Below are 12,826 nucleotides of genomic sequence, written 5' to 3' on the forward strand. Positions count from 1 at the left end.
ACAGGGGGGGGTTCAAAACGGTCAGGATGGTGGCCACAATCATATGATCAAAGGCCTGGCCTTTTTATATGCATGCCCCTGCACATAAAAAGGGCTGGCACTTTCATTGCAAGTAGATGTAGCCACTCTTACCTACTTCTGCTTCTTCACTCTGATGGGACAGTTTCATTTTTTCAGAGGTGAAAAAAAAAAGCTTGAGGGATTTTGATAGGAAGGGTATTGATGCTTTTGAACTTTGGTGCTGGAGAAGACTCCTGACAATACTGTGGACAGCCAAGAGAACAAACCGATGGATCATTGAACAAATAAAACCCAAGTTCTCACTCGAGGCACAAAGGACCAGGCTCAAATCATCCAACTTGGGACACATCATGGGAAGACCCAGCTCTCTGGAGAAGGCTCTGATGGTGTGAAAGGGGGAAGGAAAGAGAAGAGGACGACCAGCAGCAAGGGGTGGAGGTGATGTGTGCACCACTGGAAGAGCTGAGAGATCCTGGAGAAAATTTATGTGGTCACTAAGGGTTGTCTCTGACTTGATGGCACGTAATCAATTAGTTGAGATCCCCAATACTATTTTTTTCTGGAAGCCCCTCAAACTTAGGGTCCCCCCAAGCAGCTGAGAGGGAGGGAGGGAGAGTCCCAGAATTTTCTAAAACCACAGTGGCTGTGAATTCCCACAATCTATATATTAAAATACATTACTAAAAATGTCCATTTCTTCCCCAGCAAGGATCACAGGAAATAATTGATTTTATTTGGGAAGGAAAGGGAAAAACAGACTGTTTTATCATTTGAAGAGGCCCCAAGACCGCAAAGTCTGAGAACTTCTGCCATAAAATCCCAAGTTTCCCAAACTCCTATTATCCAACCACAAATATATTCAAGAACATAAATAAATCCATGAAGATACCCAAATAAACATGCAGACTAGACCAAGGTTCATCCTTGAGGAAGTTTATTGAAAACGTATCACAGCATTTTTCTGCCTTTTTTTTTTTTGCAGGGCAATGTAAACATAAGACAGGACCTTGAGTTCCTTTAAAACTCTTTGCAACCAGCTCAATCTTCCATGAGTGCACTAGCTCCAAAAGCTTGTTAGCCACAACCAATGTTTGGTAGCATCTCTTACCAAAACATTATACCCCAGAGGCCCAGCCCATAGCACTGCTCAAAACATTAAATTCATCGCTGTTTTAGAAGATTCGTCAATCTGTAAAGCAAATGAAAATAGCAGAAGCTTGTAAATAAAATCCAGGACGAGTCTACAGGATGCTCTTGATGAGATCTGCCATGTTTTTGCTGGGCAGAGAGGTAGTAGAAGCATGCATATAAGGCAGGGTGCAAAAGGAAATGGAATTAATTGACCATCTGATTTAAAGGCAAAATACTACAATCCTTTAGAGCAGACAGGGAAGCTGTGGTTTTTCAGAAAATGCTAACTCCATCCTTCGCCATTTGTCATGCCGCTGGTAGATTCCAGGTCCCCGTCTGTATGAGATTGGAAGGTGAAAAACAGAAATCCATCTTCTTCCATTTAGCAAATGAAATGTGGCCTCTACAATCTTGGATCCAGAGTTAAGGATCACATACAGAATCTCAAGGCCAAACCAGAAAAGTTTTTGCAGGTAGGAATCAAGACCCTGCAGAGAAAGCTTTGAACTCTTGGGTTCTGGCTGACGATGATTCACCTATCTGCAGGGAATGTTTTGAGAGAAATCATTCCTTCAGAGCTCCCATGTCCAGTGCTGAAATGTGGGAGTTCAGATGTAAGTTAAACACCTTATCTGCTGCTTTCCAAGAACTTGGCCATGTGAATGTGGCTAGGGACATTCCCTAGCAATCATTCACAGGAGCGGATAAAATGATCCTGTTTCACAAGCACACGTTAACAATTAATTGCATAGACGAACAAGCAGAAGTCCTACAATCTTGCAGAATGCTGTCCAAAGATTGCAAACTCTATTCTGTGCAACCTTAGGTGTTCCTGAACTCTGCTGACTTCAGTAGAACTTATTTTCAAGTAAAGGGAAGTAAAACTGCAACCTCAACATTTCCAAATAAACATTTTTCTCTAAAATTGCCCATTTTTATGCATTGTACTTAGCAGTTACATGAAGGCCTAGACATATATACAGTGACATCATTAAGCTGTTGAATTTTATGTTATCAGCTTTACGTTACAGATTTTTTAAAAAATGAGTGCACCTGTTGAAAGTATGCCCAAAGCACTGTTGTTGCTTTTAAGGACTACTGTACCCTGAATCAAAAGCTTCCTGTTCACTGACTGTTTTATTATAACTTATTCAATACAGTTGGTGGCATAACAATAAGTTGACTTGAACTGTTCCTTGTTGTTCTCTGCAGGGCAGTGGGGTTTACAGATTTAATTCCTGCTTTTATGTTGCAGAGTAGGCATATACACAAAATAAAAGGAAACCTTTACTTAACCATACACCTGTCATCTGTCAGAAGAGCAGCCAAATCATTCTTAAGGTGGCAATGCTTCCAAGTAAGAAGTGGAACATGGCAAAAATGTTGATGCTCAAGGAAATCCTATAGGAAGATTTTGGGTTCGAAGACGACTATCGTTGGATAGTCTAGCACTTATTAAATCTCAGGCTGAGCTTCCACTTAAAGGTCACTTCCAGTTAAATACAGAAAAGCATTGCCTTAGAAGAATTTGAGGCACCTGCAGGATCTGATGCTTCCTCAAAAAGGCCGAAGCACCCTACCATCACAAGTTCTGCCTTTCTTGTACGTGCATGGAACGCACACAATGCTTGTATCACAATAGTGCAACACTGCTTTTTTCATCTGACCTCCTCGGATGCCTCTGGATACGTCCATTCTTCATTTCCACCAGCCTTGCTCTGCAAAAGCATTCTTACTTATTACAAGTACGTCCATACCGCCCTTTGCAAAATTAATTCCAGGACTGTATCGAAGATTTATTTGGAAACACGAGCTTCATCTGATCTGAATTCCAGCTTGATCATCAAAACTGACGATCAAGAAGATCACTATGAAACTGCACTCAAGCAAATAGTCGTAAAGCTGCAGTTGGGGAACACATCATCATCCAGGAAAAGATCAATGTGACCACTATACTTAAAAAAAACAACAGATGTCTACAGCTGAATTTGTTTCCGTTCATACATCAGTTCGTATCCACTTGGGATAAGCAAAGCATCGTATTGGTTTCAAGGATCATATATATTTTTTAATCACTAAAAAAAGCTCCTGCCACCTCTGGGCATGGAGGGTGATGCAACACTTTAGGACTAATTTCCCTAAAAGGTTACAATTCTCCGAGAGAGCTGTGCCCTGTGCCACAATATTAGACCTGAATTTTCACACATTGCTTGGTAGGCAGTAGGGAAGAATCACCTCTTCACTTATTTAGGGGGAAGAAATGGGAGAACAGATTTAGCTGCAAAACTCACCGCGTCTTGAATTAGCAGCTAGTTGCTTAAAAAGGGACAAATCTGGTTAGATCAGGGACTGGGAGAAGGTCATTCAGGATTGACCAGCAGATTTCCTGGGGAATTTGCAGTAGATCGCCATGGATTTCCCACCTTTGCCAGGCTTGCCTGCTGCTGAATGCTTTTCTCTCAGCCTTGGTATTCATCTGTAAAATGGGTGCACCCATGTTTGGTTAGGAACTGTTCTGTTCAGCAGACCAGTTTTAGAATGAGATGCATAAATAATCAAAGCTGTTTTAGTAACTTCTAGATCCGTATTTCTCAACCTTGGCAACTTTAAGACACGTGGACTTCAATTCCCAGAATTCCCCAGCGAGCCATGCTGTCTGGGGAATTCTGGGAGTTGAAGTCTACACGTCTTAAAATTGCCAAGGCTGAGAAACTCTGGTCTAGACGTTGAAATGCACCACCATTTGTAGGACCTAGATAATGAACTGCATCTCCTGATTCTGGCTCAGGTCAGTGGCTCTCAAGAAAAAGAATAGAATCAACGTCCCAGATTACAGGGACTATTATAATGTAATTTTCTGCTTCTCCTTTAGGGATTCTGCAGTTTTATTTTTGTTCTTGATTTGACTGTTATTTAATTTTCGAAGATTGTTTTTGTTGCACTGGCCCTTGCTGTACTGATGGCTCACTGACCGTAAATCAAAATACAACAGCAGCAGCTGCTGCTATGCATTACAGGAACTAGCAATGAAGTCCATTAATCAGAGACTCTGAACCAATTCAATTTTAAATCCCCATTAAGCCATGAAGCTCATCTGGGGTGGGTGATGGCTTCAGCTAAGCCTCCTTCACAGAATGGGTGTCAGAGTAAAAATATAGGCTGGGGCATAAAGCGATCAGCCATCTGAAGCTATTACAGAGAAAGATTTTTGCTATTTAAAAAGTCGGCCTAGAAAAAAAAGTTTCTGATATTTAGACTGTCCCCCCTTGCTATCTTTTTTCTTTTAACCCGTTCAATTGTGTCCGATTCTCAGAGACTGCCCAGACAAGTCCCTGCAGTTTTCTAGGCAGCTTTTCAGAAGTGGTTTGCCATTGCCTCCTTCCCAGGGCTGAGAGAAAGTGGCTGGCCCAAGGTCGCCCTGCTCGCTTTGTGCCCAAGGCAGCACTAGAACTCACGGCCTCCCAATTTCTAGCCTGGTGCCTTCACCACGACACCAAACTGGCTCTCCTTGCTATCTTAACATTCAATAATTTGGGAGGATCCATTCTGAATCGTAAGCAAATAAACACCCAGAACAAAATATATCCCACCTACACAAAAAAAAATAATTGCAGATTTTTGTGAGTGAGGCCAACAGCCAAGTAAGAGACGTACATGAATGAACCTTCTACGACACCTATGGTAAAGCTGTAATGCAGACGGCAAGGAGCTTTGACTTTTTCCAAATTTAAAAACACACACACACAAAAATGTTTCCAGCTTGGACAATTGTACAAAAAAAAGATCAAGAGGAATCAGAACCGCAGGACTCAGGTCTACCACAAATACGGGTCTGAGTCTAAACCGAGTGAGAAATTAAAAAAAGTTCTTATTTAAACAGAAGATCCACCCACGGGACATTAAAAAAACCCCACGTGTTTCTCCCCTGCTTCCCCAGCCAGCTTCTGAATAAAATATACTTTTTTCTTCTTTTTAAATTAAAAAAGGCTCTCGGTCTTGATATATACACAAGGAAAAAGCGTCTTTTGCCATTTTTCACTCCTCCATCATGGCCCAAACTTCTTCTGCTTTCTGATAGTACTGGTTAGCAAGCCTCCCCTTCATGGCTTGCATAGCGGCCTCAGCGGCTTCAGTGTAAAGATCTCCTGGGTAAATGGGAGAGAGAATTACAGGTAAAAGCCAAATCCAGCTTCACCTTGATCAACCTGGTCTCCTGAAGAGGTGCTGACTTCAGTTCCCAGCAGGCTCAGCTGGTGGAGCTGGAGCTGATGTGAGTTGAAGTCCAACCCTTGGGCTCCTTGAACACACCTTGAAGTCCAACCCTTGGGCTCCTTGAACACACCTTGAAGTCCAACCCTTGGGCTCCTTGAACACACCTTGAAGTCCAACCCTTGGGCTCCTTGAACACACCTTGAAGTCCAACCCTTGGGCTCCTTGAACACACCCTACTTCCCCTACAAGAGTTCCAAATCTAATAGTACAGCAGATCTGGTTAGGTTTTTTTGTGGCTTACGGTGTTGTGTGAACCAGGCAATGGGGTAGGTTCGTGGTTCAGTCTATGGAGCAAACCCAGAAAATGGGTTTAATCTGTAACAAGGTGACTTGTGGGGCTGTGTTCTTCTCACCAAACAGCCTGAGACTAGGCTAGCCCATTGCAGTAACAAGGGACAGCTGAAAACCCTTTTTCCTGCTCCAGGCACAGGCGGCTTCCAGTGAAAGACAGCAATGACGGTGAGAGACGCCTAAGACTCGATGACAGTATAAATAGGGCTTGCGTTTCATACCTGGCAGCCTTTGGAATCTTTTTTTGATAGCTTTCCTAGTTCTTGCAATGAACTTACTTATCAAAGATCTGTGTCTTGGGATCCCTGGACCCCAATTGGCCATTGTCAGCCCTCCCAAGTAATCCAGACAGGAAAAATGACCACATGAGCTACTTCCACTTTAAATTGTTAGGCTACGTTTACGGAACCTTGCAAGTCTGAAAGTACAAATCTCCCGCCATCCCTTTTTACCAACTGCAGATCGTTTCTTTCTTTCTCTTCCCGTTACTCAATTGTGGGCTCCTCTCCCTTTTATCTGATCGCTCCCTAGGCAGCATCTCTTCCCCTGTCTTCCAAGTTCATTCTCACCTTCCATTACAGCCACATAGCTAAGAATTTAAGAGGACGGAATTGCCAAGGGCAAGCCGAGAACAAGCCAGCCTCTTACCTGATCTCTGCGGATCCTTGTCCAAATTAAACCCTCCCGTCATCAGCATCTCTGCCTCTTTTGCAAGGAGGAGATAGCGAGGCTCATCTTGAGTGCCGTCATACTCGCCCCCTTCGTCATAATCGGTCATGTTCAAAGCTTTGTCGTACCAGTACAAGGCTTCTTTCCAATCCTGCTCTCTGCGGAATTAAAAGTAACAAAACCCAACGTGAAAAACTCCAGGGGCGTGACTGATGGATTGAGTGTGTTTTTACAGCATGAACAAACTGTAGTGGGCAGAAGGAATGGCCTTGAGGGATAGGAGGAGGATCAACCAAGACAACGGTCAGATAAAACTGGACTGCGTCTGGGGCAGGAATGTAACCTGAGAAAACATCTCGGGTAAGACCCTCCCTAGTTCTCACAAAGACAGAGGGAGGGAGGGAGGTGGGAGCACATTCAGACTTGCGAGATTGATGTCAGCCTTTCAAGGAAGACCAGGCTAGAAAGCCAACGTCATGCAGGTCAGTATTACTTTCATTCTAAAGATATACTAACAGAATCTTGCATCCATTGGTACTGATTACAAAACAGGCAGAATTACCTAAAAACCAACTGAAATCCATAAATCATGGATCAGCGAACCCCAGATAAGAATACTGCACAAACACAGCTAGAGAGAAAGAAACTATGGTGGTCGAAGGGGAGAACATGGCATTTTTCATTCTGGTGCCCAGAGACTATTCCAGCAGGAACCAGATCCTCAACACAGGAAAGAAAGCCCTCAACCCTCCAAAAACGTCTTTGAAGAGACAACAAAATACTTAACAGGAATGATGTCTTTGTAGCATGTGCTCTAATTAAAAAATAACTCAATTTCTACAAGGAGCATCAGGAAAACACGGCCTATTAAGAGTGCTGATGCGTATGCCATTCCAAAAGTTCAAGAACTCCTCCATGATGTCCATGGTTTGCTCTTGTCATGGGTCAAATGTCTCAGGATGCAAGCCCCATGCCCCATGTATGGATGGTCCACTCTCCTCTTTAACGGCACAAGAGTACCTGTCTGGTGCCAGGTTCACGCCTGCGTCGTAAGCTCTCGCAACAAGAATCATGGAAGGCCGGTCTCCAGCTTCTGCTGCTTGGCACAAATAGTCAAAGCCCTTAGTTCTGTTTTGCTTTGTGTCCTACAGAAAAAAAGATGGAAATGAGTAGAACAAAAAAAGAAGGAATAACAAGCCTGTATCTTTGCAACCTAACTCCTCTAAAAGGCAGTAAGAAAATATGGCCTGATTACAGCTCTGACGGGCATCCCATTCCATACAGTCAAGAGAGCCTCAGCTATCCCATGATTCGTCACCGATTTTGCATATCTTAATTTCCACCCGTTATGCAGTTCAGACTAGAATCTATCATTCATGCTATCGATCTGGGGTTTGTTTCGAGCAGTGTTTCTCAACCACAGCTGCTTTGACATGTTTGGACTTCAGCCCCCAGAATTCTTCAACTGAAGACTGGACTTCAAGTCTCAGCGTGCTGGCTGGGGAATTCTGGGAGTTGAAGTCCATACATCTTAAAGTGGCTGAGGTTGAGAAACAGTGGTTTAGAGACATTTGCAAAATACATATTGCTCTTATGCACCATCCACTTTTGTAGGTGTAGACAAGAATATCTTCCAGCGTATGCCGCTGAAAATGGATAAATTTTCTCCACTTTCTTGAAAAGAACACAAATAGAGTATCAAGTCCCAAACTGTGCAGGGACATTACCTTGTTTACTTACCTGTATTGTGACCTCTGAAAGTATGTGATGAGGTAGCTGAGAATACATGAGGCCCAGCCCTACAATGGCTTCCAGCTCTCCACACTCAGCTGCATGCTCCAGATGAAACAGAGCTGAATCTTCATCCCACTTCTGGTCTTTTTCGCAAAATCGGCCAGCTTCATGATAACGAACCATGGCCAGATGAACCTATTGAGAGGGGGGAGAAAAAAAAAGCTGTAATGGTATGTGGGAAAGACCTTGGGAGACGGGGCGAAGAGATGCTACCTAGGGAACAGTCAGATAAGAGAGGGCAGAGTCCACAGCTGCATAATGGGTGGAGAAAGAGGCTCAAAATGGACCCTCCCTAGCTTCTTGGGCTGTAAAGGAGATGGCAGGAGATTTGTACTTTCAGACTTGCAAGATTCTGTTAATGTAGCCTTACAATGAAGTAGCAGTAGCTCCTCTGGTCGTGTTTCCTGTTTGGTCCACCTCGTAAGGCTGACGAAAGCACAGCAAAGAGGTGAGGGCAAAAAATCCCCTTGCTTTCAGTTCAACAATAGCAACTTTTTTCCTATTACAAAATAATTCATTGCATTTTGCAGCTTATCAATGTCGTATTAAACATTGACCGTACCATTTCAGTAACTTTACAGTATGTTCATACATCTATTGGTTGTATGATGCCCAGCTGCTGTGTGTTTTATTTTTATTTTTTATATTGTTGCATTTTATGTATTCAATTTATTTTATCGTAAGCCACCTAGAGTCACTTAAAAGTGAGACAAGCGGCTACATAAATCAAATAAACGAATAAAATATTAGGAATCACGGTTAACACTGATATAAATGGAAAGGCTGGATTCACATTAAGCATCACAGGGTTCACAGCTTCCAGCTTCTATTCTATAGACACCGCCATGGTTTTTATTTGCGTTCAACAGTGTATTTTTTGTATTCTATAATAAAACAATTAATTTGGGGAAAAAGAGAAAGAAAAAAAACATTAATTGATGGCCAACTATGGTTTCAGTTTCACATTTTGGAAGGTCTAAATCCCCTCCCGGCTGCCATGATGCCAAGCTGGTGAATGCTTTTTCTGCGATCTAAATTTTCCCTCCTTGAAATTGGCCATTAACTGAACAAAAGAGGGTCACCCCCAAAGTGGGCAAGTTAATTCATGAAATTAATTTTCTGTTCTTCTCCTAAACAAAGAATATCCCTGTAACAATCAACGCTGGGCAATAAATTTGGAGCAATCCGTATGAAACTTATTCCTTCGGGTCAGGGAGCTAGCCATCTGCTCAGACGGTAAAAGATTGCCAGGATAAAAGGCTGCAATAACCTCACCTTCCCAAGGATGGACTTTCCGATCTTCTTTTCTAGCTCCAGGGCATTGAGTCTCTGAACCTCCACCGCAACGCAGGAGGGTCTGTGAACGTGGACCCGCGCGGCGTTGTAGAGATTCCACTTCTCCACGCTGACCTGGAAGAGGGGAAGCACATCAGAACTTGGGTCTGAAGTGTTCGAGAAAGGAGGCAAGGGGGAAAAAAAAGGTGTCCTCTTTCAGATCTTCACCGCCTACGTTCTTCTCACTGAGCTTCTTCACGACCTGCTGCTGAAGCTCAGCAGCAGAACACTTGTAAATGGTTCCAGGGTTGAGCCCCGACACTTCCTTCGTAAGTTAAAAAAAACAAAACCTCCAGACTCAAATCTTAAGAGAATTCTTCTCGTCCAGAGACTACGTTCTCACATCATGCTAAGCCATGGCTTGCTTGCTGGAGAAGCCAAACTGCCTGAATTCACCATTAACTGGGCTTTTGTCAGCCCCACTAAATTGACCACACCCAAAAATCAACTCCAGTGGAAGACCATAACTATATTTATTGAGATTCGCTGTAATACAGGTAGTCCTCACTTATCAACACTTAACCGCCCAGAGTCCCTCCTTTGTGGGGGAGATGGGTGGTGATAAAAATCTAATAAATACATACATACATACATACATACATACATACATACTACAATTGGGACAGGAATTTTGATCGCTAAGTGGTCATTAAGCAAATCCGACCCAATTTTACAACCATTTCTGCAGTGGTCATTAAGCAAATCACTGTAGTTGTTAAGTCAACTGCATGGTCATTACGCAGATCACATGGTCCCCCACTGATTTTGCTTGCTGGAAGCCAGCTGGTAAGGTTGCGAATGGCGATCACATGACTGCGAGACACCGTGATGGTCACAAGTGCAAGGATCAGTCGCAAGTCGGGTTTTAGCGCCATCGTAAGTCCGAAACATCACTAAATGAATGATTGTTAAGCGAGGACCATCTGTAACAGAATCTTGCAAACTTCTCTTCTTATATTCCAGTGAATCAGGACAGTGTCTGCCTGAGCCACTTCTGAATATTTCCCAGGGCTTAAAAAAATGTTTTGGCCCTTTTTTCTTAGGTAACAATTCTTGCATGCAGTACTTCCATCAAGGTCATCTTCCTTACTCTCTACAGCTCGACACAAACCACAATGGTCAAGATGCCCCTACGCTTGGCCAAAACAACCCATGAGAGCTTAAGTGTTTATTGAGTAAATCCTAATCCAATTGAAACTATCAATCATAGCTTGGCACAGCACAGGGACCTTAGTTGGTGACAGCCAACCTGGATAAATCTTGTGACTCAATGTAAGGCAACTCGTTATAACTTTTTCCAAGTAAAAGTGTGCAAACAGGATTTCATTAAAATATACAAAGGCTACCTTCCTAAACATACGTATCTATGCACAAGCACTGAATTCAACAGGGCTTGCTTTTGAGTTAACAAGGGCAAGATTGTACACTAAATTTTCTCACTTGCAAAGGAGGCAGCCACATGCAAACTCTTGCTTTATAGAACTATCCTTGCACTGCACAGCCAAGACGCCAGGACAGTATCACTGGAAATTTTCACACATAAATTTGTCACACACACACACATGCATACATTGATACCTCAGCAGCGAGTGCAAGGAGCCATAAATACAGATTGTGTGCGCTTCACACCGGACCCGTAAAAAGGCCATCCCCAGTACACGAACTTCTTATCAGAATGACAAAATGTGTGTTGCAACGTCATGACATTTATGAACATCACAGCAATGTCCAACAGGGGCAAAGTTTGCTTTGTGACAACGCAATGCACATTTTGTTGTTCGCTTCCCTGCAGGCGCCCCTAAACAAATCTCTATTTGGAGGTTAAGCAATCTGCTCCCAGCACATCTGGTCCTGCAAACTTGGGCTGCGAGGTGCTCGGACTTGAAGGTGAATCTGAAGAGAAGCAGCTGCTTTAAAGAGTTGCAGATAGCTATGTCTTCTTGCCTTGCAGCTAAAGTGGTGCCCAGCCATTCTGTGAACTGTGGCTTACTAGATGCAATTTCTGAACCAGTTCCGCCACTCATAAAATGCCAAGGAATGGCTAAATATACAGGAATGGTTTTTGTGAAACCATTCAAACAGAGACAGGTGCTGACTTTTGTGGTTATTTCAAACATAAGCATCCTAGCTATACTTTTCAAAAAATTGCCTTATATGCCACAGGCTAAAAACAAAGAAGATCAGCCTACATGCTACCTTCCGGGTTGAACCAACTAAGCATTTCAGCGCATGCTTACATTTAGGAGTTAATGTGTACACTCTGGACTACAACTTTAAAAACATTTAAAAACCATTTCTATTAAAATTTGCAAAGTTCAGATAAAGGTCCAGCTGGAAAGAGGTATGTTTTTGTGGCCTCACCTGGTTTTTAACCGCAACATGGCAAGAAAAGTTATTCAGACAATTATTAAGATCATGCAGTCATTAAACAATTTAATTATGATGGGAAGTTCCAAACAAAATGAAGCTGCCATTTGTCTGTGAAGGCCTCTTCCCAGTTGTCTTTTATAATTGTTTAAATAGTTGAATAACAAGCAGTTTGAATTACTGGAAAGAGTCTATCTTCTGCCTGCTTCTTTACAAGAACATATTTATTTCAGACTCTTGAAGTTAGAGAGAATGCCAGCAGCATCTGTAGGGGCAGGGGCAAAAAAGGCAAGATGGCAGACAGGAGACTGATACATGCCCCCTATCTCTTTTGCAGTATAAAAGGACAGGCTTGAACTATGATGCCATGTCCACCATCTTGACTTTTTTGACCCCCAGCAGACACCGTAGGAGATGCGAAGGGTCCAAGTCCATGTTTTCCTTTCTCCTTGTTCAGAATGCACAATTTTTGTTTTTAAATGATCAACAAATGCAGAAGGACATTTTCACAGAAAGCTCATATGGAAGTCTGCCATTATTATTTTTTTTTGCTTTAAGGATAAGAAAGCACAGGAGTCAACCGATGGTGGAGCACGCTCCAAGCTGGAGTTGTTCACAAAAAGCAAAAAAACAGCAGAGGAAAACAAGCAAACAACCCAGACACAGGATGGAATTCATGCAGAATCACCCTTTTGTTCCTGGGACTCGTTTTAGCGGTCTCAGACCATTTATTTAGAACAGCATTTCTCTAGTTGGAAAAGAGAAAGAATTAAACAGTGAAGGAAAAAGGAAGAGATGTACAGGTAGTCCTTCACTTACGACCATTCATTTAGCGACCGCTCAAAATTACAATGGCTCTGGAAGAAGTGACTTGTGACCAGTTCTCACACTTATGACCATGTTTTGCTTAACGGCCACCACTAAAAAGGTTGTAAAATTGGGTGTG

At 42.7% G+C, this 12,826-nt stretch overlaps 1 protein-coding gene across 3 annotated transcripts in view; it reads right to left on the reverse strand.

The window, feature by feature from the left end:
• Window positions 1–4,904: 4,904 nt before the first annotated feature.
• EEF2K (eukaryotic elongation factor 2 kinase) overlaps window positions 4,905–12,826 on the reverse strand; it is a 33,082-nt gene continuing 25,160 nt past the window's right edge. For 2 of the 3 annotated variants that reach the window (XM_063315218.1, XM_063315219.1), the window contains 5 exons: window positions 9,454–9,588; window positions 8,125–8,313; window positions 7,405–7,529; window positions 6,364–6,542; window positions 4,905–5,297 (listed from right to left, as the gene is read on the reverse strand). In XM_063315218.1, coding sequence (XP_063171288.1) covers window positions 5,188–5,297; window positions 6,364–6,542; window positions 7,405–7,529; window positions 8,125–8,313; window positions 9,454–9,588 — 738 coding nt within the window. In that variant the 3' untranslated portion in view covers window positions 4,905–5,187. Of the gene's footprint in view, window positions 5,298–6,363; window positions 6,543–7,404; window positions 7,530–8,124; window positions 8,314–9,453; window positions 9,589–12,568; window positions 12,629–12,826 lie in introns of all 3 variants that reach the window. The other variant, XM_063315217.1, reaches the window with a different exon arrangement.

The sequence above is a fragment of the Candoia aspera genome, chromosome 14 (genome assembly GCF_035149785.1).
Source record: "Candoia aspera isolate rCanAsp1 chromosome 14, rCanAsp1.hap2, whole genome shotgun sequence".
In the NCBI taxonomy this organism is placed as follows: Eukaryota; Metazoa; Chordata; class Lepidosauria; order Squamata; family Boidae; genus Candoia; species Candoia aspera.